The sequence below is a fragment of the Acinonyx jubatus genome, chromosome C2 (assembly GCF_027475565.1).
Source record: "Acinonyx jubatus isolate Ajub_Pintada_27869175 chromosome C2, VMU_Ajub_asm_v1.0, whole genome shotgun sequence".
NCBI classification, from domain to species: Eukaryota; Metazoa; Chordata; class Mammalia; order Carnivora; family Felidae; genus Acinonyx; species Acinonyx jubatus.
The window spans coordinates 26,251,860-26,276,835 of NC_069384.1; the positions used below are offsets into that span (position 1 = coordinate 26,251,860).

General features: G+C 35.1%; 1 protein-coding gene across 2 annotated transcripts in view; it reads left to right on the forward strand.

Moving 5' to 3' along the window:
* Window positions 1–24,976, forward strand: part of LOC113604776 (uncharacterized) — a 591,327-nt gene that overhangs the window by 356,514 nt on the left and 209,837 nt on the right. For both annotated transcript variants that reach the window (XR_008298129.1, XM_053221834.1), the window contains exon 3: window positions 22,587–22,650. Coding sequence is in view for 1 of the 2 variants with exons in the window: in XM_053221834.1 (XP_053077809.1) it covers window positions 22,587–22,650 (64 nt within the window). In the remaining variant the exon portion in view is untranslated. The remainder of the gene's footprint in view (window positions 1–22,586; window positions 22,651–24,976) is intronic.

A 24,976-nucleotide genomic window follows, 5' to 3' on the forward strand; every position in this document is an offset into this window, starting at 1 on the left:
TATTTATTTACTATGATAAAACTTTCCATTGAATTCCTGTGAAGTTTTCAGAAATCATTTGTATGATTTGGCATATCTCTTCTCTGATCTTTGTAAGTATAAGCAATCTTATATCTCTCTTTTAAAATTCTTGGGAAGGCACCTCATTATTGCATTTATTATAATACACAGCTTCTTACTTGGTCTCTTATATGAATTATTCTGCATTTTCTCATGAGTATGTTCTTTCCAAACACAAATTTAAAATTTATTTCCCTTCTAGTTTTAGATTGTTTTATTCTCTATTGATGCAACTCCCATATTCACTAACAGTCAGTGACTTCCCATTGTTTGTAGCAAAAGTAATATGTACATACTATATCATGTTGCTCTTTTATCAAAACTCCCTTTCTTACGAAGTCTGAATTTGGTCTCAGACAATCTTTGTTTAGTATAGTTTATCAGAATTGGCATTAGAGCTGATATCAATTTACCATCTCTCTGGTCTACTGGATAAAATCTTAGTTTTTTAACATCAATACAATTTACATTCTACTCCTAATCTGACTGTACCATTAAGAACAATGTTAGCTGTAGATTTTTTTTCTGATATACTATAACTTTTATTTATTTTTTACTGAAGGATAGTTGACACACAGTTATTAGTTTCAGGTGCACAACATAGTAATTTGACAACTCTATACATTATGCTGTGCTCACTGCAGGTGTAGCTACTAACTGTCAACTTAAACTGTCGTTACGATATCATTGACAGTGTTGTGCCTTTTATTCCTATGAATTATTCATTTCATTATTGGAAGCCTGTGTCTCTCAATCCCCTTTACCTGTTTTGTCTATCCTCCACCCTAGCTGTAGGTTTTTCTTTTTTAAAATAAATTTTATATTTATTTATTTGAGAGAGAGAGAGAGAGAGAGAGAGCGCAAGAGTGAGAGTGAGTGTGGGCTGGGGAAAGCAAATAGGGAGAGAGCAATCCCAAGCAGGCTCTGCCCTTTCAGCACAGAGTATGACATGGGGCTTGAACATCATGTACCTTAGATCATGACCTGAGCTGAAACCAAGAGTCAGATTTGGAGGCTTAACCGACTGAGCCACCCAGCCACCCCTGTAGATTTTTCATAGATGCTTGTTACCAGTTTGAGGAAATTCCCTACCATCACTAGTATTAATAGCTTTTTGTCAGGAATGGATGTTGAAATTTATCAAATGCTTTCTCTGCATTTATAAAGATGGTCATATGTTATTTTTTTAAGATTCTTAATGTGAATTACATGGGTTGATATTTTTTAAATATAAAGCCAGCCTCGCATTCCAGGGTTAAGCACAACGTGGTCATGATACATTATCACCTTCATATACTGTTGGATTTGATTTGCTAAAATTTTGTTTAGAATATTTGTGTCCATGCTTATGGAGGATATATTATTTTGCATGTGTTTTTAAAATTTATTTATTTAAATTCAAGTTAGTTAACATACAGTGTAGTATTGGTTTCAGGAATAGAACCCAGTGATTCACCACCTACCTACAACACCCAGTGCTCATCCCAATAAGTGCCCTCCTTAATGTCTATCCTATCTTGTGATGCCTTTGTTTAGTTTTGGCATCAGAGTAATCTTGGTTTTACAGGATAAGCTTAGGAATATTTTATCTTCAGTTTTCTAGAAGAGTTCATGAGAATTGGTGTTAATTCCTCTTTAATTATAGTATAGAATTCACCAGTGAAGACATCTGGAACTAGGTTTTTCTTTGGGGGAAGAGTGTTAACTAAGATTTCACTTTATTTACTATATAGGACTATCCAGGTTTATGTGTTATTTGATACCCTGATTTAAATATTTTTGAATGTGCAGCTGTAAGTGGATTGCTAGGTCATATGGTAGTTTTGTTTTTCCTTTTTGTCAAATCTCCATACTATTTTCTATAGCAATTGCACTATTTTACAATCTAATCAATAGTGCAAAGTGTTCCAACTTCTCTGTGTCTTCATCAACACTTGTTATTTTCTTTCTTTTTTCTTTCCTTCTATCTATCATCTATCTGTCTATCTATCTATCTATCTATCTGTCTATCTATCGTCACCCTCATGGGTGGTGAGGTATTATCATGGTTTTGATTTGCATTTCTCTAATGATTAGTGACATTGAACTTCTTTTCATATGCTTGCTCACCATGTATGTCATCTTTGGAGAAATGTACTTTTCCCATTTTAAACTGGGTTATTTGATTTTTGTTGTTGTTGAGTTGTAGGACTTTTTTTATGTTCTGGATATTAACTCCTTATCACATATATGACTTTCAAATATTTTCTCCCATTCCATAGGTTGCTTTTTTACTCTATTGGTAGTGTCCTCTGATGTATACATTTCTAAGTTGCATACAGTCTCATTTGTCTATTTTTGCATTTGTTGCCTGTACTTTCAGTGGTATATCCAATAAACCATTGCCAAATCCAATGTCATGAATTTTTTCACCTAATTTTTATTTTTTATTTTTAAAGTTTATTTATTTATTTTAAGAGAGCACATATATGCATGTGATAGTTGGGGTGGGGCAGAGAGAAAGGGAGAGAGAGAATCCCAAGCAGGCTCTGCACTGTCAGCACAGAGTTTTATGTTGGGGCTCAATCGCAGGAGCCGTGAGATCATTACCTGAACTGAAATCAAAAGTCAAGTGCTCAACCAACTGAGCCACCCAGATGCCCACCCACTTTTTTTCTTTTAGGGGTTTTATAGTTTTAGGTCTTACATTTAGGTCTTTAATCCATTTTGAGTTAATTTTTGTATATGGTGCAAGGTAAACCGACTTCATTTTTCTGCATGTGGATATTCAGTTTTCCCAATACCATTTGTTGACTGTCCTTTCTCTATTGAGTGGTCTTGGAATCTTTGTTGAAGATCATTTGATTACATACACAAGTGTTTATTTCTGGGCTCTATCTGATTCCATTGGTTTACTTGTCTTTATGCCAGTACCATATAGTTTGATTACTATATTTTAAAGTCATTCATTTTCACAAGTTTCATACATATTCTGACAATGTTTTTATTGTAAAAATGTCTTAGTTTATAAATTTCCATAAATGGTCCTATTCTATAATCTCATTCTGTTTTTACTATAATTTTAAGATCTCTCCTTGTTACTTCTGCCTACTGCATGATATTCTCAAGTATATATCTGATGTAAGTTAATTCATGATTTATTTAGGAAAAAACAGCTAGTTTATCTCTTTCTATTAATGTAATTTCTTGGTGAAAATTGTTGTATATGTCCTCTCATAGACATGTACAATAATTTTTAGTATGTATTTACCTAAGAATGGGATCATTGTATTATAGGTCAAAAACATAATTAATTAAACAAATTCCAGATGCTTTTGACATTGATTGTCATTTTATAATCTCACTGGTTGTGCATAAAAGTTCCCATCTCCTCATATCCTTGATGGTACTTGGTATTATTACCAAGGTATTATTTAGGGTTTATTTGTTGCCATTTTGGTAGATGTGAAGTGACATGTTAATTAATGTTCTTTTTAATTTTTATTTTTATGATTATTAGTGATTTTGAGCATCTTTTAATATGCTTGGACATCTCTTATGAATGGCCTATTTATATCCCTTGTCTATAATTTCTATTGGGTTTTCTACCATTTTTGATTTTTTTTTCAGGAGTTCTTGGTATATTTCAGCTGTTAACCCATTGTCAGTTATAGATATTGCATACATTATCCCCAGTCTATAATCTGTGTATTTAATTTCATCTGTGATGACCTTATTTTGAGTACAAAATTTAAATTTCAATATGGTCAAATTAGGCTTTCTTTATCATTTGTGCTTCTTGAGGTCTTTGTTCAGCCATAGATCACAAAGGTGTTCTCCTATATTTTCATCTATTGGTTCTGTAAATTTGCCTTTTACATGTATCTCAGATAATTCTTTTTGAATTTTTCTTTGTACATAGTATATAAGGCATAAGTTGAGTTTTATTTTCTCCTTAGAGTATGCCAGCTCTCCTAAAGTTATCTGTATAAAACTTTATTCTCTGTGGTTTACTTTTACCATGTGTCAATTCCTTGTACATACATGGTTTTATTTCTGACCTCTGTATTATATTTTAGTGGTCTGCTTATCTGTTCTACAATGTCATATTATTTTAATTATTTTGGATTTTAGTTTTATCAATTTGTTAATATCTGTCCCGATTCTTTGCTTTAGTTTTTCAAAGATGATTAAACACTTTACCAGTAATTATTTTTATGGCAATACAGTTTTTCCAAATTCCCCTAAAGTTCTTTTGAGATTTTGAGTGGAATATATTTAATTTAATTTATGGAGAATGTTTATTAATATCATTTGTAAACATACATATTTCTCTATTTACTGATGTTATATTTTCTATCTTTTATTTAAAATTCTTCTGGGGGCACCTGGGTGGCTCATGTGGTTAGGGTCTGACTCTTGATTTTGCCTCAGGTCAGGTCATGAGATTGAGCCCCATTTGGGTTCTGTGCTGAGCATGGAACCTGCTTAAGATTCTCTTTCTGCCTCCCTTGCCCCTACCTACTCCTCTCTCTCTCTCAAAAAATAAACAAAAAAATTAAAAAAAATAAATTCTTCTGTAATGCTTATGCATTCTTTGATTGGTTACTTCTTAGATTTTTGTTTGTTTGTTTGTTTATGAATTCATTGTTGTGAGAATAGATTGCTATTTTTTCCTATATATTTTCTATGTTCGTTGGGAACACAAGGGAGTGTTCTAGATAGATGATCTTATCCTGTGAAAATGACAGTTTTACAGATTCTTGCCAATCTTTAGAGCACCTATGCATTTTTCTTTCTTACAGGATTATCTGAGTATTGGGTCTTCCATTTATCAGTTTTCTCACTTCAGGTATAACCAGGAGTTAGAAACGACAAAATAATTTGAAGAAGAAACAATTGATATAAAGAATTATTAACAAGGGATTGGAATAACAGGAGATCGACTACTGAGGAGTAAAATACTTTAAAGAGTAAGGGATAGCAAGTGTAAGAAACAGCCACCATCCATCAGCATAAGAAAGAACATCCAAGGAAGGAATAAATCTAGAAGACCCCTATACCCTGGGAAAGATCCAAACCTCATTGGAGGGAGTGCAGCCATGTCTTACTGGATGGCAGAGATGTTTGCTGAGGCTGCAGGGCTATCCAGGAGTGTTCTGGTTGGATTCCAGGGGAAGCCATCACAGGGAGTTGGCAGTGTTTGCTGGGAAACCATTCCGTAGCATGCCAGGGGAAGCTGCCCCGGAGATAAGCTACAGCTTAGAACTCTGTGTGAAGGTGCTCCTTGGGTACGCCTGGCAAAGCGCTTTACCGGGAAGCTGTTGGCTCACAACCCTCTTGGGGACTTCCCTGGTGTAAGAAACTGGCCCCTCTATAGCTGGGCAGAGAGAGACTGAAGAAAGAGGCAGGTCACTCCACGTTGGTAGGTGACAATTTTAATAAGCAGAAGGAACTTACATCTGAGACTTGTCTTGGGTGGCAACAGGACAAATGGCTCTGCAAACTCGCCTGCCAAATCTTAAAAGTTTACAAAGAGGCCTTAACTGGGTTCAGTCATGTATATCATGCAGATGTTCTCCATGCCACGTAGTTATGTGTCCTTGGAGTAGCCTCTGGAAACAGGAAAGGTAAGTGGAACTCGCATTCCAATGACGGGGAAGGGGGTGAGGAGCCCTCACTGTCGAGGTCCAGCTCAAGGGTCAACTGGCGGTCCCTTTTTTTTAGTGACCTTCCCCAACAGAAGCCCTGGGTTAGAAGCATTCTGAACCCCCCTGAGAGGATGCCTAGAGAAGCTGCTCACAGCAGCTGTCATACTGGTGACTCTTCACTAGAAAGCCCCCAGAGAAGAAGCTGTCCATAGGGAATTGCCATGTGCTGCTGCCTCGTGGGTGCTGGTGGAACCAGGTGCTGTAGAAGCCACATGTGCTCCACGAGTCTGGTACCACCGAAGCCTGTTTAGAGTAGCACGTCAGAACCAGGAGGAGAAACCCCTCCCCTCCAGTATGCCATCAGCGCTTTTCACTGAAAAGGCTTAATACCCTACAGGCTGCACAGAAGAAATATTTACAGGGTGATACGGGTAGAATTGTGCTTTCCCAAGTTCATCTGTTGGACTAAGTCCTAACCCCTAGTACCTTAGAATTGATTGTATTTGAAGCCAGAGTCTTTAAATGGGTAACAAAGGTTAAATAAGGTCATTAGGATGGGCCCTAATCCAATATTTCTGGTGATCTTATAAGAAGAGGTTAGGATACAGACACGCACAGAAGAAGACATGTGAAGGCAAAAGGTGAAGATGACCGATTGCAAGCCAAGGAGAGAGGCCTCAGAATGAAGCCAGCTCTGCTGACGCTTTATCTCAGACTTCTCGCCTTCAGAACTATGAGAAAAGAAATTTCTGTTGATTAAGCAGCCCAGTCTGTGGTACTTTATTGCGGCAGCCCCAGCAAACTAATACACAGCGTCTGTTTCTGTTACTGAATAGTGGGCACTGAAGAGTGGATTTGAAGCAGAAACATTACAAATTGATAACTGACACATTAGGGTTATAGGCTCAGAAAGTTAAAAACATTCTCTAAACCTGTTTTCTTATCTTAAAAATGGAATCCTTGCCAAAATTGAAAGCTTTTTTCAAATTCCTAAAAGTTACTTCCATTTTCTCCCTATCAACCACCTAGAGGACTTTCTTATTCATAGAATTTCAGGTAGAGCCTAACCTTTGGAATCAGAAAAACTCATTCATTTTGGCACTTACAGGCTTTGTGACTTTGGCGAAGTTACTTAACTCTGTGAACCTCACTTTATTTATATGGAAATTGAAGGTTATAATACTTACCACATAATGATGTAAGGATGAAATGAGAAAATATATAGATATAAAACCCTTAGCTCTGTACACGGCACACAATAAGTCCTGGTTAAATTGCAGAGTATTATTATCTTTGTCACTCCAGTATCTAACAGAATGGCTCTTAATAATCTGTGAAGCATGTATTTGTTGCTGAACAAACTGAGCTGAACTGAACAGATTTTCAATGGGAGAGAGAGATACAGACATAATCACTGGCAGTGTAGGCCCCTGTGGGGGGTTGTATGTTTAGGTAGAGTAAGTATTTACCTAGTACTTTTAAACATCATGAAAATGTCTGTGATTACCTGTAGTGAATTAGGTGTGGATGGTCACACAGGAGCATGTTGCCATTCTAGTGTTACAGGGTATAATACATCTCCCTGAATAGCCAGGAAAGAAAATAACAACAACAAACCCCAAACAAAAAACAAACCTCCTGAAACAAACACAGAAATGATTTAAAGATGTCATTCCCAAAGAGTGAAAAATAGATTTTAAATCTCTGAGAGAGGAACTAGACAAAGAAAACCCCACAAAAACAAAAAAACTAGAAACACATCAAGCCTCAACTTGTTTTCACAAAGTCCCTAATTAAATCATGAAGGTGAAATCCACCAGGTACAAAATAAATCTGATTTTAATAGCTATCAACCTCTTAGCTTTTGTTTTGGGAGAACTTTAATAAGGGCACCCCCACTGTCTCATATTTTAGAATCTTTCTCTTAAGATAACATGGCAGGAATCAATAAGTTTATTTTAAATCTTACATCTAAAACAAGGTCAGGCAAGGTCTTATGTCTTCAATAAAGTGATTGTTTCAAGCTGAACTTGTGTATTCATGCTGAGGCGTGAACAAACATAGGATTTTTCAACACCAGGGCAGGAAGAGAAACACACGATTAGATGTTGAGATTTCTAATGCTAAATGAACAGAACTGATAGTTTTAAAATTAAAAATGTGGCTGCTAATTTTTGCTCTCAAGGTACAAACAGTCACACACATAATTACAAGATTTACTGCTTAATATCCTCTTAACCACTGAAAGTGATTCTGTTTATGTTAGGAAAAAGAAGCCAAGTAGAAAGGTCATTATGTTGTGTCTGCAGTTCTCAGTCCTAATATGTGAGTCTCATTTATAAGTAGAGGAAAAAATCAATAACCCTTTTAAGTTGCCTTGGCTTCCAAGTGGAAAATGCTTTAACCCGCTGCACTGTGGTGACTTAGAGGCACTGTGAGATATTATGCAATGTTGTTTCACCAAGGATCCCAGCTCACTTCAATAGCTCTTAATTGCATTGTTGAGTCTGTCTTGGCTGGTGAAGAAAATGAATACTGTCACTGCTTCCCAAAAGTTTAACTCGTTTATTCATCAGTTCTTTATCTTCTTGAAAGTTAATTTTGCTTTTATAGAAGTTACCTGGAAGATTAAAGTAGTTTCAGAAACACAGTTCCAGCAGCCCAGGAATGAAAACCTTCAAGCTCTTAATTTAATTATGTTCCACTAGTATTTACTAAGTCTTCCATACCAGGTAGAGTGGATGACAAGAAGTGAGTAACACAGTTCCTGTTTTCAACAAGCTTTAATTAGCCATGGAGAATGAGTTAAGAAACTAAATGCCTACAATTTGATGTTCTATGTAAATGCCATATGAAAACAGGAAAAAAAAACTATATCTAGTTCAGAGGTTCAGAGGAGCTTTGTCCTACACACATCTTGTTAAAGCAAAGTAAAGGCTTCAGGAGCCTTGAAGGATAGATGAAGTTTGGAGTGAAGAAGCAAGGAGATTGCCATGTAGGGGCATGACAATTTAAAAATGAAGGCATTCAGACCAGACCTTTTCCAAGTTGTAGCCCAGGCAATAGAGGCAGATGAATTTGGAGTGGAGTCCAAGTTGTGAGGGTTTAAATATGGTGCTTTCTTGAAAAAATAGTAGCATGATCCAGGCAAAAGGTCAGAAGGAAGATTTCCCTGGTAGTGGAGAAAGATTACTCTAGTAAGTAAGTATTGGAAACAGAGAAAAAGTAAAGACATAAAATGGACTAGATATGAGATGCTTTTGAAACATACAGAAAATAGATGTTGATTAATTAAAGGTATAACTAGTCTCCTGGAACAAGTTCTGAATCTGTGCACCCAAAACATGGGTTCTAAAGCCACTTTCCATGAAATGTGTGAGTTTCGTTAGAGTGTGGCAATGCGTACACATGTATGTACATGCCAACTGTGTGCAGACACTGTACTGGATACTCTACATGTTTCATCTCTAACATCCACAGCAATTCTCTATATATACAGCAATAGCTTCATTGTACAAATTCAGGAACTAAGGCATATAGAGTTCAGGTAACTTGCCAAATGTCAGAGAATGAAATAGCAGAGTTGAGATTTGAGCCAAGTATTTCTAACCAAAGCCTATGCTCATACAACTAACTATAGGTTTGAATCAGTTCCTTCCTGCCTTGCCTTGACTCTACATCTTTTTGCATTTTGCATATTACTCAATATCTTAGTTTCTTTATCAATAAATTAGGGTCATAACTTCGAATATGCTGGGTTGTTTAAATTAAAATGGCTGTATCATAATGTTCCATAAACTTACATTTTGAAGGAGCATGAAATTAAGGAGACTCTAAAGAAGAATCTATAAAACTTGTTTAAATGATGATTCTTCCTTATCTCCAAATTAAATATTACTATTTACCAGTGATTTAAAAAAGGACAAAAAAATATACTTTTATTTGAGTTCTTGTAGCCACTCCAATAACCCCTCTTTAGTTTTTATAATTTTGTTATCCCAGATTCCTTTTGATTTTAATTTCTATATCTCACACTGTATGTTGCAGGTCAAGCAACATCCCTACAAAATTCCTAAATGTGAACATGTGAATGTGCTAAGCATGTGTACTATAAGCACACTTAAAGTACTTCATTAATGTAACATACCATATATACCTTACTTTAATCTCAATTAGTGAGAGATTAGATGACCCTGAATTGATTTGCCTTTTATTTGTTTTCCCATATACTTTGACAAATAAGAGAAGGAGGTAATGGTGAGTATTTCCAGGTGGTCTGGGAGAAAATTTTATGCACACTATGGAACAATGTGTTAAATGTATACACATCAATAAAGATGTATTTTTTTAAATGTAGTGTTCACAAAAAATTAAAAAGAATATGATATAAAACAAAACATAATTTATATAAATTAAAAATATGTGTGCACAAGAAAGAAGCATTTTGAAAGAACACATACCAACAAAACCGTGTTAAACCCATTAGAATGTTTGCCTTTGGTAGGAGGGGGAAGGGCCTGGGTTATGGGAATATAATGGAATGATAAATAAAGCAAGTGTGGGTTTGTGTGGGCCAGTGCTGATAATGTACCATGAAATGAGTGCTATGATTAGTCAACACTCTGCACCAGAAGTGCTTTCAAAATTAGTTGAAGAATGGACTTCTGATGAACTTTCAAAGAGGAGGGAATCTAAGCTTGAGTCAAAGAAATTATCCTACACCAAAAAAGTGGGTAATATTTAAAAAGGTGGTTTTAGATGTCATAGGGATAAATAAGAAATCACAGAATGGAGATTAAAATATAAGGCTATATCTGGGCAGTCTCCACAAAAACCTTACTTTTTTTTTTTTTTTAAATAATCTACTTTCTGAGTTTAACTCTACCCATTGGAAGCATCAGAGTTCAGGAAGAGAACAAAGATCTTTGGAATCAAGAATTGTTTGATTTAAATTCCAAACTCTGTCACTTATTTGAAGACCAGAACATGGTACCCAATCTTTTAAAATTTGAGCGTCTTCATACATAAAGTAGCTACTGTGTTGATGCAAAAAATAAATGATAAAAATACTTAACTCTCTAGCACAGGGCTAGGTTCAAGGTAAAACACACTATTGGTGGTAATTCCTGTGTGCTTCATTTTTCCCAGATGTTGCTACTTCTGCATTCATTCAACAAACATTGACTGAGACACTACTGTGGTTTATACACTGGAATATACAAAAATGGAGGAGACATACCTGTGCTTTCAAAATACTTGTAGTCTAGTGAAAGAAACCAGAGTTAAACCAAAAATTATATTATAGGCTGAGAAATACAATGATGAAGGCATTTGCTGGGTGGTAGAAGAACAGACAGAAAGGGACTCCGAATCAGATAACGTTTCTTGGAAGAGAAGATAACTTGAGGTCTGTCATGTAGATTTAGTGAGAGACAGTAAGGAAGCAAAATTCCAGAAGAAGACTTTTGCGTGAAGAAAAATCTCTAGACTCTAGTTCATGGCCATTCTAGGGTTTAGAACTGGTAACTGTATATTTTAGTAGGTCTTCCATTATAAGATTTTGCTCTCTAGTAAATTAACTTGTAGTTCCTGAAATATTTAACTGTGTGATAAATTGCCCACTAGGCTTCCCAAACTGACCCATTTCCACAAAACTTTTCCTTAAGTTACTTATTTCACTATGCTTTGCTAAGAAACTCAATGGGACAGTGTGGAGCTAATCTTGTTTTCCATAAGGTTTAGAAAACTGTTTTTTAGAGCCTTGAAAACCCTGGGAACTATTTTTCTAAACTCTGGTTTAATCCATATATATTTGCTCAGTGTTTGTGTTTCATGCTTATTTTTGTTAAGTGAACATTATTTTAAACATACACTCATACATTTGTATACATTTATACCTTGCTCCCCATATATACGCATCATTTTCCTTAAAAAGAGAAAAGAAAGACTATGTTTGGAGAGGGCGCTATAAACTCAATATATGATAGTGATGTCAAAATTTTTTCCTTTACAACTTCTATTGAAATGGCAAGACTTTCTTGAAACAACATTCAGTGTTTGTTTTTAAAACAAACCCATGGGTTTACTTTGTAAAAACTCATGAATGTTTTTTTATTCATCCCGTATCCTTTTCAGAGTCGCTCCATGCCAAAGGAAATATGATTAAGGCAGCTCGGGAAGAGTTTTGGTCGGCAATAGGACACAATGGATATATGTTGTGGCAGATTCAAAAGGGAGAATGGGAAAATCTGCATGGATATCCTTGGTGGAGCAAATTATAACTCTTAAATTCTTGTCAAATGATAACAAAGACTTTAAAAAATATCTTTGCCCTCAAAATGATAGCAGTAACTTAAATTTAGCTCCATAGCTTCTGTTAAAAAAAAAAAAAAAAAACAAACACAACCAACTACTAAGTCCTAAAATTTTTATAAAGCCCAGTGGTAATACTAAAGCTGATATTGACAAAACACTTAAATAAATCTATTCTGTGTGTGTTCACTTTCGTGGTTTAGATAGTTTTAAGATGTGGTTTACTCTGGGAATTCTTCTCTCCTTGCCTTAAATATTGACTGAGTTTGAAATAAAATATGTTTATGATGAAACCTGTGAGAAAAGAGTTCTATTGAAGGCTGCCTCTCTATCCCCAGACTGAAGAATGCATCAGGGTTTAGAGCTTGTTTTGATGTCAGTAGAAATGCCATATTCTGCAGAGAGAGATGTGGGCATAGAGTGAATGTGGTTGGGAAAAGAAAGTGTTGGTGCCAAGAATGGTTATTTGGCTTCAAAAATTCTAAGGTACAGGGGCGCTCAGGTGGCTCAGTTGGTTAAGCCTCTGACTTCAGCTCAGGGCGTGATCTCACTGCTCCTGACTTCGAGCCCCGCCCGCATCAGGCTCTGTCCTGATAGCCTGGAACCTGCTTCAGATTCTGTCTCCAACTCTCTGCCCCTCCCCTGCTTGCGCTCTGTCTCTCTCTCAAATATAAAAAATAAAATGTAAAAAAAGTTATATATATATATACACACACACACACACACACACACACACACACACACCATGGAGTATTACTCGGCAATCAAAAAAGAATGAAATCTTGCCATTTGCAACTACGTGGATGAAACTAGAAGGTATTATGCTAAGTGAAATTAGTCAATCAGAGAAAGGCAAATATCGTATGACTTCACTCATATGAGGACATTAAGACACAGAACAGATGGCCACAAGGGAAGGGAAGCAAAAATAATATAAAAACGGAGGGGGACAAGATTAAGAGACTCTTAAATATGGGGAACAAACAGAGGGTTACTGGAGGGGTTGTGGGAGGGGGGATGGGCTAACTGGGTAAGGGGCACTAAGGAATCTACCCCTGAAATCAGTGTTGCACTATATGCTAACTAACTTGGATGTAAATTAAAAAAATTAAATTAAATTAAAAAGTTTTAAGGTACAAATGACATAGAATAAATACATTCTCCAAAATATATTCAAAACCATGTAAATCATAAAGATTCACATATTCCACCTTCTCTTTGGAAACCTAACAGTACACGTCCATTGTGAATATGAGTACCACATCCGACTTGGATTCTGCAGATATCTATTTCAATAGCTCAGTTGATGTGAACCAGTCAATTTTATTAGCTGATTAAATACAGTAAAAAAGGAAGTTAATGGAAAAGTGGAACAGATTAGTTTGAAAAGTCTCTGTTGTAGTTTGAATATATTGTCTCTTTAAACTGGATTTGTAAGAGAAAGCAGATGTTATTTGCAAATTTTTGTGGCTTTGCAAGAAAATAAATATTAATGATGTTCGCTACCTCAAGTAAAGAACATTCAGAATACCTTTCTCTGTGTATGTGTATTTGTTTCAGGCAAACTATAAAGTTCACACATTCTCTGGAATGTCTGGAGGCCTACCTAGTGCCTGGCAAGTTTTCAAAGAATGCTGGGTAACATGCTTTTACCTTGGCTTTGTATGTGCCTTCTTCATGTGTGCCAGAGTTCAACTTTGGTCTCAGTGATTGGCCACAAATATTTCATCAGCCTTGGGTTCGCTTCAGTATTTGTGAAACCAAATAGTGTATGCTTAATTCCATGTCATTTTTTTATCTCCAATTAATATGTTATCCATTATCATTTGCTCACAGAGGTTATCATCACTTTCAGTTAATTTCAGGAGCACAAGCAGGTATATCATTTAAATTTATTTTTGACATCTTAATATGCATATTTAGATGGCTAAAACATTCTAGAGGTCAGTTGGAGTGGCAAATACCCTTAAATGTTTTCTATGTTGAAAATCCATTAATCATTGAAATGTATAGATATTATTTTGGAGTTAAAGTACATATAAAGTTTTATATTCATAAAGTGATTGAGAACTTCAAGTAATTAAAGTAAGGAAATAGCATTTACATCATTAAACTACTTTAATAATAGTTTTGATTTTAAACTACTTACAATTAGGACATTAATTAGGACATGAGTTTTTCAAGAAAAAGTTCTTGTTAATTTTTTACATCTTGTGAAAATGAATTATAAGTAGGTCCAACCATAACTAGTTGGTTCTCATTAATTAAACCTCAAAACAATAGACTCTAAACAAATGGTTTAAGAAGATAATTCCTTCTAGATCTGAATATATAGAGGCTAAACATTTAATCAAGAGTTTGTCAAAATTATTGCTGTAAAGTGCTCACCATTTTCGGCAGTGAAGATAAAGAAATTCTGAGATTTGTCTAAGCTGTGGATCTTAGCTACAAAGTTCCACAAGAAAATTAAGGGAAAAGGTCTTCCAGAATTATATTCTGCTCTGCACAAAATCATTAAGAATATTATTAAAATTGTTGTTTATACCTTATGTATGAGACAAGGAAAAGTGACTAGCTTTTTTGGCCTTTTTTAAAAAAGAACTCAACAGCAGAATTAAGTAATGATGAATTCTATGCTTCTAGTTTACTCATTGAATTAGGGATTTCTGAATCTTACAGAGGTTACATTGCACTGTACTATGACTGAAAATATATTTCCAGAATGGAAAACCGTTATAGAAAGTGTCAGGAATTTGTCACTGACAGTGTAGCAAGCATGAGAGTTTATGTGTGTGTTCACATTCATTAATTACATGTTCACAGAGTGATTGTTACCTATCATGAAATAATCAGATAACTGACAATAAGCCAAAGTCAAGCTCTGTGAAATACTGGAGGTGCAGATGGTCTCCAAGTTACTATGGTTCAACTTTTGATTTTTTGACTTTATAGTGGTGCAAAAGCAATATGCATTCAATAGAAATCATACTTTGAATTTTAAATTTTGTTATTTTCCCAAGGTAGTAATATGCAATATGATAATCTTTTATGAATCTGGGCAGTGGCAGCAAGCTGAGCTCCCAGCCAGTCACATGATCATGAGGGGAAACAACTAGTCTGTACCCATACAACTGTTCTATTTTTCATTTTCAGTGTAATATTCAATAAAATTCATGAGATATTAAATGGTTTATTATAAAATAGGCTTTGTGTTAGATGATTTTGCTTGGCTGCAGGTGTTCTGAACACATTAAGTAGGCTAGGCTAAGCTATGATGTTCAGTTGATAAGGTTTATTAAATGCATTTCAACTGACAGTATTTTCAACTTATGACAGATATATCAGGACATAACCCCATTGTAAGTTTAGGAAGATCTTTTTCAATGACTTTTAAGATATTCTTTATGTATTATAAATACATGCCAACAAATTGGATAACCTAGAAGAAATGGATAAATTCCTGGAAACATATAATTTTCTAAGACTGAATCATGAAGAAGGAGAAAATCTGAACAGTAGTGGGAAGATTGAACCAGTAATCAAAAACCTCCCAACAAATAAAAGTCCAGGATCAGAGAGCTTTGCTGATGAATTCTACCAAGCATTCGAAAGAATTAAAACTAATCCTCAAACTCTTCCAAAAAGTAGAAGAGGAGAAAACACTTCCAAACTTATTTTACAAGGCCAGCGTCCCTGATTCCAAAGCCAGACAAGGACACAAGAAAATTGCCGGCCAATATCCCTGATGAACATAGATGCAAAAGTCTTCAACAAAAGATTAGCCAACTGAACTTAAAAATACATTAGGGGCAGCTGGGTGGCTCAGTTGGTTAAACCTCCAGTTTCAGCTCAGGTCATGATCTCATGGTCTGTGAGTTCGAGCCCTGCGTTGGGCTCTGTGCTGACAGTTTGGAGCCTGGATCCTACTTCAGATTCTGTGTCTCTCTCTCTCTCTGCCCCTCCCCCGCTCACGCTCTGTCTCTCCCAAAAATAAATAAACACTAAAAAACATTTTAAAAATACATTAAAAGGATCATACACCATAATCAAGTGGTTTTTATTCCAGGGATGCAAGGATGATTAAAGATCTGCATATTAATCAGTGAGATACACCACATTAACAAAATGAAGGGTAAAAATTACGTGATCAATAGACACATAAAAAGTAGCTGACAAAAATCAACATCCATTTATGATAAAAATTATCAGCAAAGTGGGCATGGAGGAAATGTACCTCAACATAACAAAGGCCATTTATGGCAAGCCTGCAGCTAACATTATACTCTATGGTGAAAAGCTATAAGCTTTTCTTCTAAAATTAGAAGGCAGGGATGTCCACTCTCACCACTTTTATTTAACATAGAATTGGAAATTCTAGTTATAGAAATTGGGAAAAAAAGAATTAAAAAGTATCTAAATTGGAAAAGAAGAAGTAAATTTGTGACTATTTGAGATGACATGATATTATAGAAAACCCTGAAGACTCCACCCAAAATTTGTTACAACCAATAAAAAGTTCAGTAAAGTTGCACGATATAAAATTAGTATACAGAGATATGTTGCATCTTTATGCACTAATAATGAACTATCAGAAATTAAGAAATTAATCCCATTTACAATTGCATTAAAAAATACCTAGGAATAAATTTAACCAAGGAAGTGAAAGACCTATGTACTGATTACTGTAAGACATTGATGAAAGAAATTAAATAAGACACAAATAAATGGAAAGATATTTTGCACTCGTGGATTGGAAGAATTACTGTTGTTAAAATCTCTCTTCTACCCAAAGCAATCTACGGATTCAGTGTAATGCCTATCAAAATGCCAATGGTAGTTTTTTTTTTTTTTTAAAGAAGTAGAACAAACAATCCAAAAATTTCTATGGAACCACAAAAGGCCCCAAGTAGCCAAAGCAATCTTGGGAAGAAAAGAAAAAAAAAAACTGGAGGCATGACACTCCTTGATTTCATACCCTATTACAAAGCTGTAGTAATCAAAACAGTCTGGCACTGACATAAAAACAGATACATAGATCAATGGAACAGAATAGAGGTCCCAGAAGTAAACCTACACTAAATTGGTTTATTAATTTATAACAATTAAATTAATTTATAACAAAGTAGGCAAGAATATACAATGCAGAAAGGACAGTCTCTTCAATAGATGATGTGGGGAAAACTGGTTAGCCACATGCAAAACAATGAAACTGGACCACTATCTTATGCTATACATGAAAATTAATCCAAAATGGATTAAAGACTTGAATGTAAGACCTGAAATTATAAAACTACTGGAAGAAAACATAGGTGATAAGATCCTCAACATCTGCCTCATTTTTGAGTTTTTGGATCTGACTCAAAAAGCAAAGGCAACAAAAGCAAAAACCAACAAGTGGAACCACATCAAACTAAACTATAAAGCTTTTGCACAGTAAGGAAAACCAGCAACAAAATGAGTAGGTCACCTACAAATGGGAGAGAATATTTGTAAATTATGTATCTGATAAAGGACTAATATCTAAAATATACAAAGTACTCCTACAACTCAATTGCAAAAAAAATCTGATTAAAAAATGGGCAGAGGATCTGAATAGACATTTTTGCAAAGAAGATATACAGATAGGCAACAGGTGCATGAAAAGATACTTTACATCTCTAAACATCAGGGAAATGCAAATCTAAGCTACAATGAACGATCACCTTATACCTGTTAGATTGGCTATTATCACAAAGGTAAGAGATAACAAATGATCATGAGGACGTAGAGAAAAGGGAGCCCTTATGAACTGTTGGAGGGAATGGAAATTGGTGCAGCCACTGTGGAAAAAAGTATGGAAGTTCCTCAAAAAATTAAAAATACAATTATCATATGATCCAGGATTTCCACTTCTGGGTATTTATCTGAGGAAAGTGAAAACACTAACTTGAAAAGGATATATGCATCCCCATGTTTATTGCAGCATTATTTATAATAGCCAAGATATGGAAACAACCTAAGTGTCATTGATGAATGAATGGATAAAAAAAAGGTGGTATATATAGGTAGGATAGAATATTATTCAGCCACAAAAAAGAATGAAATCTTGCCATTTGCAACAACATGAGTGGTTACTGAGGGCATTATACTGAATGAAATAGGTCAAAGACAAATACCACACGATATCACTTACATGTGAAAAACGAAACAAAACAAAACAAAAAACAAAACAAGACAGCAAGCTCACAGGTACTGAAAGCAGATTGGTGGTTGCCCGAGGTGGGAGATGGAGAGTGGGTGAAATGAGTGAAGGGAGTCAGAAGGCACAAGTTTTCTGTTTAAAATAAGTCATGGGGATGTAATGTATAGTATTCTGACTATAGTTAATAAACTGTATTGATACTTGAAAGTTGCTAAGAGAGCACATCTTAAAAGTCCCCATCACAAGAAAAAGAAAATTCTGTAGTTATGTATGGTGATAGGTGTTGGCTAGACTTATTGGGTGATCATTTAACAATATATACAAATATCAATTACATCGTAAACCTGAAAAGAATACATTGTTATATATGAATTATACCTTGGTAATATTTTTTTAATCCAGCTTGAACCAAGAAAATATTACATTATACATTGTAGTTAACATTATCAATATAGCAACACATAACCAACTAATAGTTGCCCACAGAGTACCATGGCTGAAACTTGCTTGTGAAGTAACAAGAGTGTCAATGTTTCTTACATGGTACCTGCAGTGAGGATCACCTTACTAGTTCTTTCTAGGATGGATGCTAAAATTGGTGTGTAGGTAAGGAAAACTAAGCTAGAGAAAGAAATTCTGATGATTTTGTTTTCTTGAAATCCAAGATTTCAAGATGTGGCCTGTTTCAGGCCACATTTCCAGATCTAAGATTTAAGAGCAGGATTTCCTCAAGGGATAATTATGAGGCCACATGTTCATTTAAAAAGTATTAGAAATAAAAATGTAAGTGAGGGCTATAATTTTTTTGAAATTTTCTTTTTTAACAGCCTTATTGAGATATAATTCACATATCATGTCATTCACCCGCTTCAAGTGTATGCTTCAGTGGCTTTCGGTACAATTTTAGAACATTTTCATTATCCCAGCAAGAAACCCTGCACCCTTAGCTGTCATTCTCCAACCTCCGAACCTTCCCCCCACCCCCAGACCCAGGTAACTTCTAATCTAGTCTTTGTATATAGATTTGCCTATTCTGAACATTTCCTCTGAATAGGATCATATAATAAGTGGCCTTTTATAATGGATTTCTTTTACTTAGCATAATGTTTTCAGGGTTTATTTGTGTTATAGCATGAATCAATTCTTCATTTTTAAAAAACAGCAAATAATATTCCATTGTATAGGTATAGCATGTTTTGTTTATTCATTATTTGGTTGTTTCCACTCTTGGGCCATTATGCATAATGATGCTATGAACATTTGATTACAAGCTTTTGTGTGGATATATTTTCATTTTTCTTGGGTGCATACCTAGAAGCAGAGCTGTTGGTCATAGGTAATTCTACATTAATATTTTGAGAAGCTGCCAAAATGTTTTCTGAAGTGGCTACAATTTTGTTTCCACCAGCAACTAGGGGAGTTCTGATTTCTTTACATCCTTACCAAAACTCATTGTCTGTTTGTCTTTTTTATTTTAGCTATCTTTGTTGGTGGAAAGTGGAAGCTCATGTGGTTTTTGTTTGCATTTCAACAATGACAATTGATGTTGAGCATCTTTTGATGTGTTTATTGAGTATTTGTGTACATTCTTGGGAGAATTGTCTATCCAAATCCTTCATCCATAATTCTAATTGATTCATTTGTCTCTGTTGAATTGTAAGTGATTTTTTGTATATTCTGGATGCAGGTTCTTTATCATACATATAATTTGCAAATATTTTCTCACATTTTGTGGAGTGTCTTACTTTATTGATGATATTCTTTGACATCAATAATATTGTATTGTAATTATCACACTTGCTAAGAGACTAGATTTTAATTATTCCAACCACTAAAAAGAGATGATAATTATGTCATGTGATAGAGGTGCTAATTATCACTGCAATGGCAATCCTATTAAAATATAAATGCAACAAATTCACGTGTTGTACACTTTAATTATTTTTTTTGCAGAAGCACATATACATTTAATTTTATGTGAATAGAGTTTTTTGAAGAATAATGTAGTATATTCACTTACACACAACTATGATTTTTACTTGTAATATTTATTTGAATACAGCTATATTGGGTAAGATACTGTTTTTTAAGAAATCTCCAGAAAAATAGCAATCATCCCACTCCAAAATTTAACAAATTAAAATGCTGATGGAGAATAGCAAAGTAATTATGTTATTAAACGTGTACACCTAAATGTTCTATGTCAAATATATTTCAGTAAATAATAAATAACAAATTTAAGAAAATTAAAAGATGTTTTCTGAGGTACGTGAATTTTTAATTTTGATGTTGCTTATATAACATCAAAGGTTTTAGGGTGATGGTGGGGTGGTCCAGAGCCAACGGCCAAGAAAAAACTCTTGAAGATGTCTTTGGCACAAAAAGGTGACTTTATTAAAGCATGGGGACAGGACCTGTGGGCAGGAAATGCTGCATGGGGTGGTGACTGGTAACTCAATATATACCTTCAGGTTGGGAGGGGGTCAGGGATGGAGGAAGTCTCTAAGGAATTTTGGAAGCAAGGTTTCCAGGACCTTGAGAGGCTAGCTGTTGCTAGGTAAACACCATTATTACCCTTTAGTAAAACCTCAGTCCTGAGACCCTTCAGGTGTATATGGCAGTGGGTGGGGGTGGGGGCATAAGCCTGGAGTATGACTGCCAGCATATATATTGGGGCAGTTGAGATAAAGGAAGTAGACTTACAGGATCCTTGAGGTTGGGATAACCTTAAGCTAAGATTCTCTTTTGCCGCTAGTAAAGTGTCATCTTCCAGTCAGCTGAGCTCCTGGAGGGAGGTCACTCTGCTGGTTTCAAGGACTTGTCAATGGGCTGTAGGCAGCAAGGGAACTTAATTTTTCATTTGCCTTAGTTTCCCACATCATCATGGCAAGCATTTAAACATTTTTCCTTTGTTCTTGGGTAGCCAGGAATGTCAGAGGAATATCACACATATTCCACTGTGGGGGGATGGGGGAGGGGAGTGTGTATGCCAGCCTGTATTTTGCCCTTAGCCTGCCCCACATCCCCTCATCACTTATACTTCTGAAGTCATATCTAAGAAACTGTTGCTTAATACACGGTAACAAAGATTTATTTCTGTTCTTTTCTGAGTTTTATAGTTTTAGCTCTTTTATTAATGTGTATAATCCATTTTGAATGCATTTTTGTGTGTGGTGTGAGGTATTCTACTTTTCCATGTGGATATCCAGTTATCCCGGCATCAGTAATTGAAAATATTCTCCTCATTAAATTGTTGTGGTACCCATGTCAAAAATCAATTGAAAATAAATGTAAATTGTTAAACCTAACAAAATGGGTTTATTTCTGGACTGTCAATCCTATTCCTTTTATATATTTGATATATAGACACATTATATATGTTTTATATATTCATGCCTGGACCACACTCTCTTGCTTATTATAATTTTGTAGTAAGTTTTAAACCAGGAGGAATGAGTGCTTCAACTTTTTTTTTTCCCAAGGTTGTTTTGCCTATTCTAGGGCTTTTGCATTTCTATCTGAATTTAAGGATTAGCTTTTCAGTTTCTGCAAAACAACACAGTTGGGATTTTGATAGGTATTGTGTTGAAACTATAGATGAATTTGAGGAGTATTGTCATCTTCACACTACCTCTTCCAATTTATGAACATGATGTCTTCCCATTTGTTGAGATCTTGTACTTCAACAGTATTTTGTGGTTTTTGGTGTACCTGTCTCATGCTTCTTTTGTTAAAGTTATTTGTAAGTACTTTGTTCTTTTTGATGCTATTGTAAATGGCATTGCTTCTTATTTTCACATCTGGGGTATTCATTGCTAGTGTAGAGGAATGCAGTTGATGTTTGTATATTGATCCTGCAACTTACCTGAACTCATTTATTAGTTCTAACAGCATTTGTGTGTGTGTGCATGTGTTTGTAAATTCCTTAGGATTTTCTTTTCTTTCATACAAGATCATATTATCAGTGAATAGAGATAGTTTTAGTTCTTTCCTTTCAACTTGAATGTCTTCTTATTGCTTTTAATTACCTAATTGCCTACATTTTTCTTTCATGGCTTTTGGTTAGTTTTTGGTTTGCCCCAATTGGTACTGCTGTTTCAGGCAGCTGTGATGTTATAAAATTGCCCAAGTTTTTTTTTTTTTTTTTTTTTCTTTTGGTTTGGTTTGGTTTGGTTTTTAAAGAAATGCCCTGGAGAAAGTGCTTTTCACACTGAGGGGGGTCTTTCACAGCGAGGGGGCTCTTGTCAATCAAGTCAAAGGAAGAGAAGCCCTATAAATGGGATTTTTCAGGGAGTTACCTGATAGGTCAAACACTGAAAGTTCTCTGATGGTGCAGCCTTGGGGAAGATTCCAAACCCCTTCTGCACTGACCCCATTGAGTGTTAATCTGTTGTTTTTCACAGCTCGCGTGTTGGAGAGGCTTGCTGATTTCCAAGCATGGAATTGGGGAAAGGAGACTGGGATTGGGTAAGTAAGGTGCCACAGACCTCATCATTGTTCTTACTAAGATTCAGCCTTTTTTTTTTTTTCTTGATAAATGCTCCTTGGATTATTGTAAGCATTTGGTAAATTTCTAGATTCCTGAAAAAGTTGATTTTGACAATTCATCCAGTGTTTTTCTTGCTTATATAAAGGAATCAATTTTTGAAGTTCTTTCCTCTGCCATTCTAGAATTGGTTGTCTTTGAGAGCTGTTATTTTAAATATACTTCCGAAAATAATCAGAAGGCATCCTCGATATTGCAGAAAGCTTTAATTGGAGGGATTGTGTTGGTGATGTTTCATCACTATCATCAACCAAATGTTTGAGTCCAGAAATGAAAAATAAGATTCATTATTTCATATGGAAAGAAAGTAATGTTGAATAACCTGGGGCAACCTCATCATCAGCAGTAACATATATAGTAACAGAGTGAGCCAAAAACTGTCTTGTTTTTCCGGTGACTCAGTTGAAAGTGAGCATATGCTTAACTTCATAATGCACATTACTGTGCCTACAGAAGCAATCTAACTGTTCAGTATGCTGAAAAATCACCATTCTTGCATGGTCAAATCAAAATTCAGAACTCTAACTAGTAAAAGTTGAATAATAATGATAATAACAACCGATTGTAATAAATTTCTGATTTTTTTTTTACTCGGAGTTTATCCTATGTTGTTATTATTTGCCTTTGGCTTTATCTTCAATCAAATATTGACTTTAATACTTGGTCGTTAAGCATTTTTCCAAGTTATTTTTCATCATACCTCAACTTTCTAAGAGTAGCTGCAAAATGTCATAACCAGGTAGTTGGTGTTTTTTGGATTTTACAGATTTATAAACTTGTTTCATATAATCGCTAAGACAATGGCAAGTGTTCTCACGTGACAATGTACATCTTGTGAGAACTCTGTGTCTGAGTTTTTTATTTTACTTCCTTACTTCAAAAAGAGCTATGTGTAAAGGTAGAAAGGAAAGGTTGTCTGCAAGGTTTCCTGGCATGTGTTTTACAAACCCATAAGCCCTAAGGATAATGAAGAGGAACGGTTCAGGAGGTTAAAGAGAGATAGGGTTTCAAGATAAAGCAATAGCAGTATTTGGCATTAACTTTTAATTTTAAAGTAATTTAAACTGTTCATAAGAACAGTACAAAGAACTTCAGTACAACCTTATGAAGGTCAACTTTGTGTCAAGTTGACTGGGCTAAGAGATGCCCAGATAGCTGGTAACCATTATTTCTGGGTTTGTCTGTGAGACTATTTCTGGAAGAGATTAGCATTTGAATCAATGGACTGAGTAAAGAGATCTGCCTTCACCACTTTAGTGGTAGACATCATCCAAGCTGGTGACTGCCTAAAAAGAACACAAAAGAGGAAGAAGGGTAAACTCACTCTGTCTTAAGCTGGGACATCCACTTACTCTTGCTCTGGACATGAGAGCTCCTGGTTCTTGGGCCTTTGAACCAGGACTGGAAGCTACACCATTGGTTCCTCTGGTTTTTGGACCTTCATTTTTTTTTTTTTTATTCAAGATTTTATTTAAATTCCAGTTAGTTAACATATAGCATAAGATTAGTTTCAGGAGTAGAATTTAGTCTTGGGCCTTGAAACTTGTACTGAATTATACCACTGACTTTCTTGGTGCTCCAGTTTGCAGACGGCATATTGTGACATATCTCAGCCTCTGTAATCATGTAGGCCAATTTCCATAATAAATCTCCTCTTTTATATCTCTTTATATCCTATTGGTTCTATTTCTCTAAAGAATTCTGACTAATACACTAATTCACTTCATCTGTATTCCACAATTTTTAGCACTTTACATTTCCTTCTGTCTCTTTCTGTCTTGAGACATTTGTGAGTAAGTTGTAGATACAATGACCTGAATTCCTAAAATTTTCAGTGTTTTCTAAAAGGAAAGGATGCTGTCCTTCATAACTCTGGTATACCTAATAAAGTAAGGAAATTAACATGACTAAAATACTATCGTCTGATCCCCAGGCATACAAATTTTACCAGTTTTTCTGATAATGCCCTTTATAGAGTAAAATAACTACTCCCCCTTTTATTTATTTCTTTTCTGGTCCATAAACCAATCCAGATTACACATTGCATTTGGAGGCCATGTGTCTTTAGACTCTTTCAGTCTTTCTTTATCTTTCATGTCCTTAACTTTTTTTTTTATTTTAAGGTGTATGTATTTTATTATGTTTTCTTATAATTTGTTTCCAGCTGTGCATTTTAGAGTAGGAATACCACACAAGTAGTGTAGTGTTTTTCTTAGTGTCTTATTAGAGGACAACTGTCCTACAGTT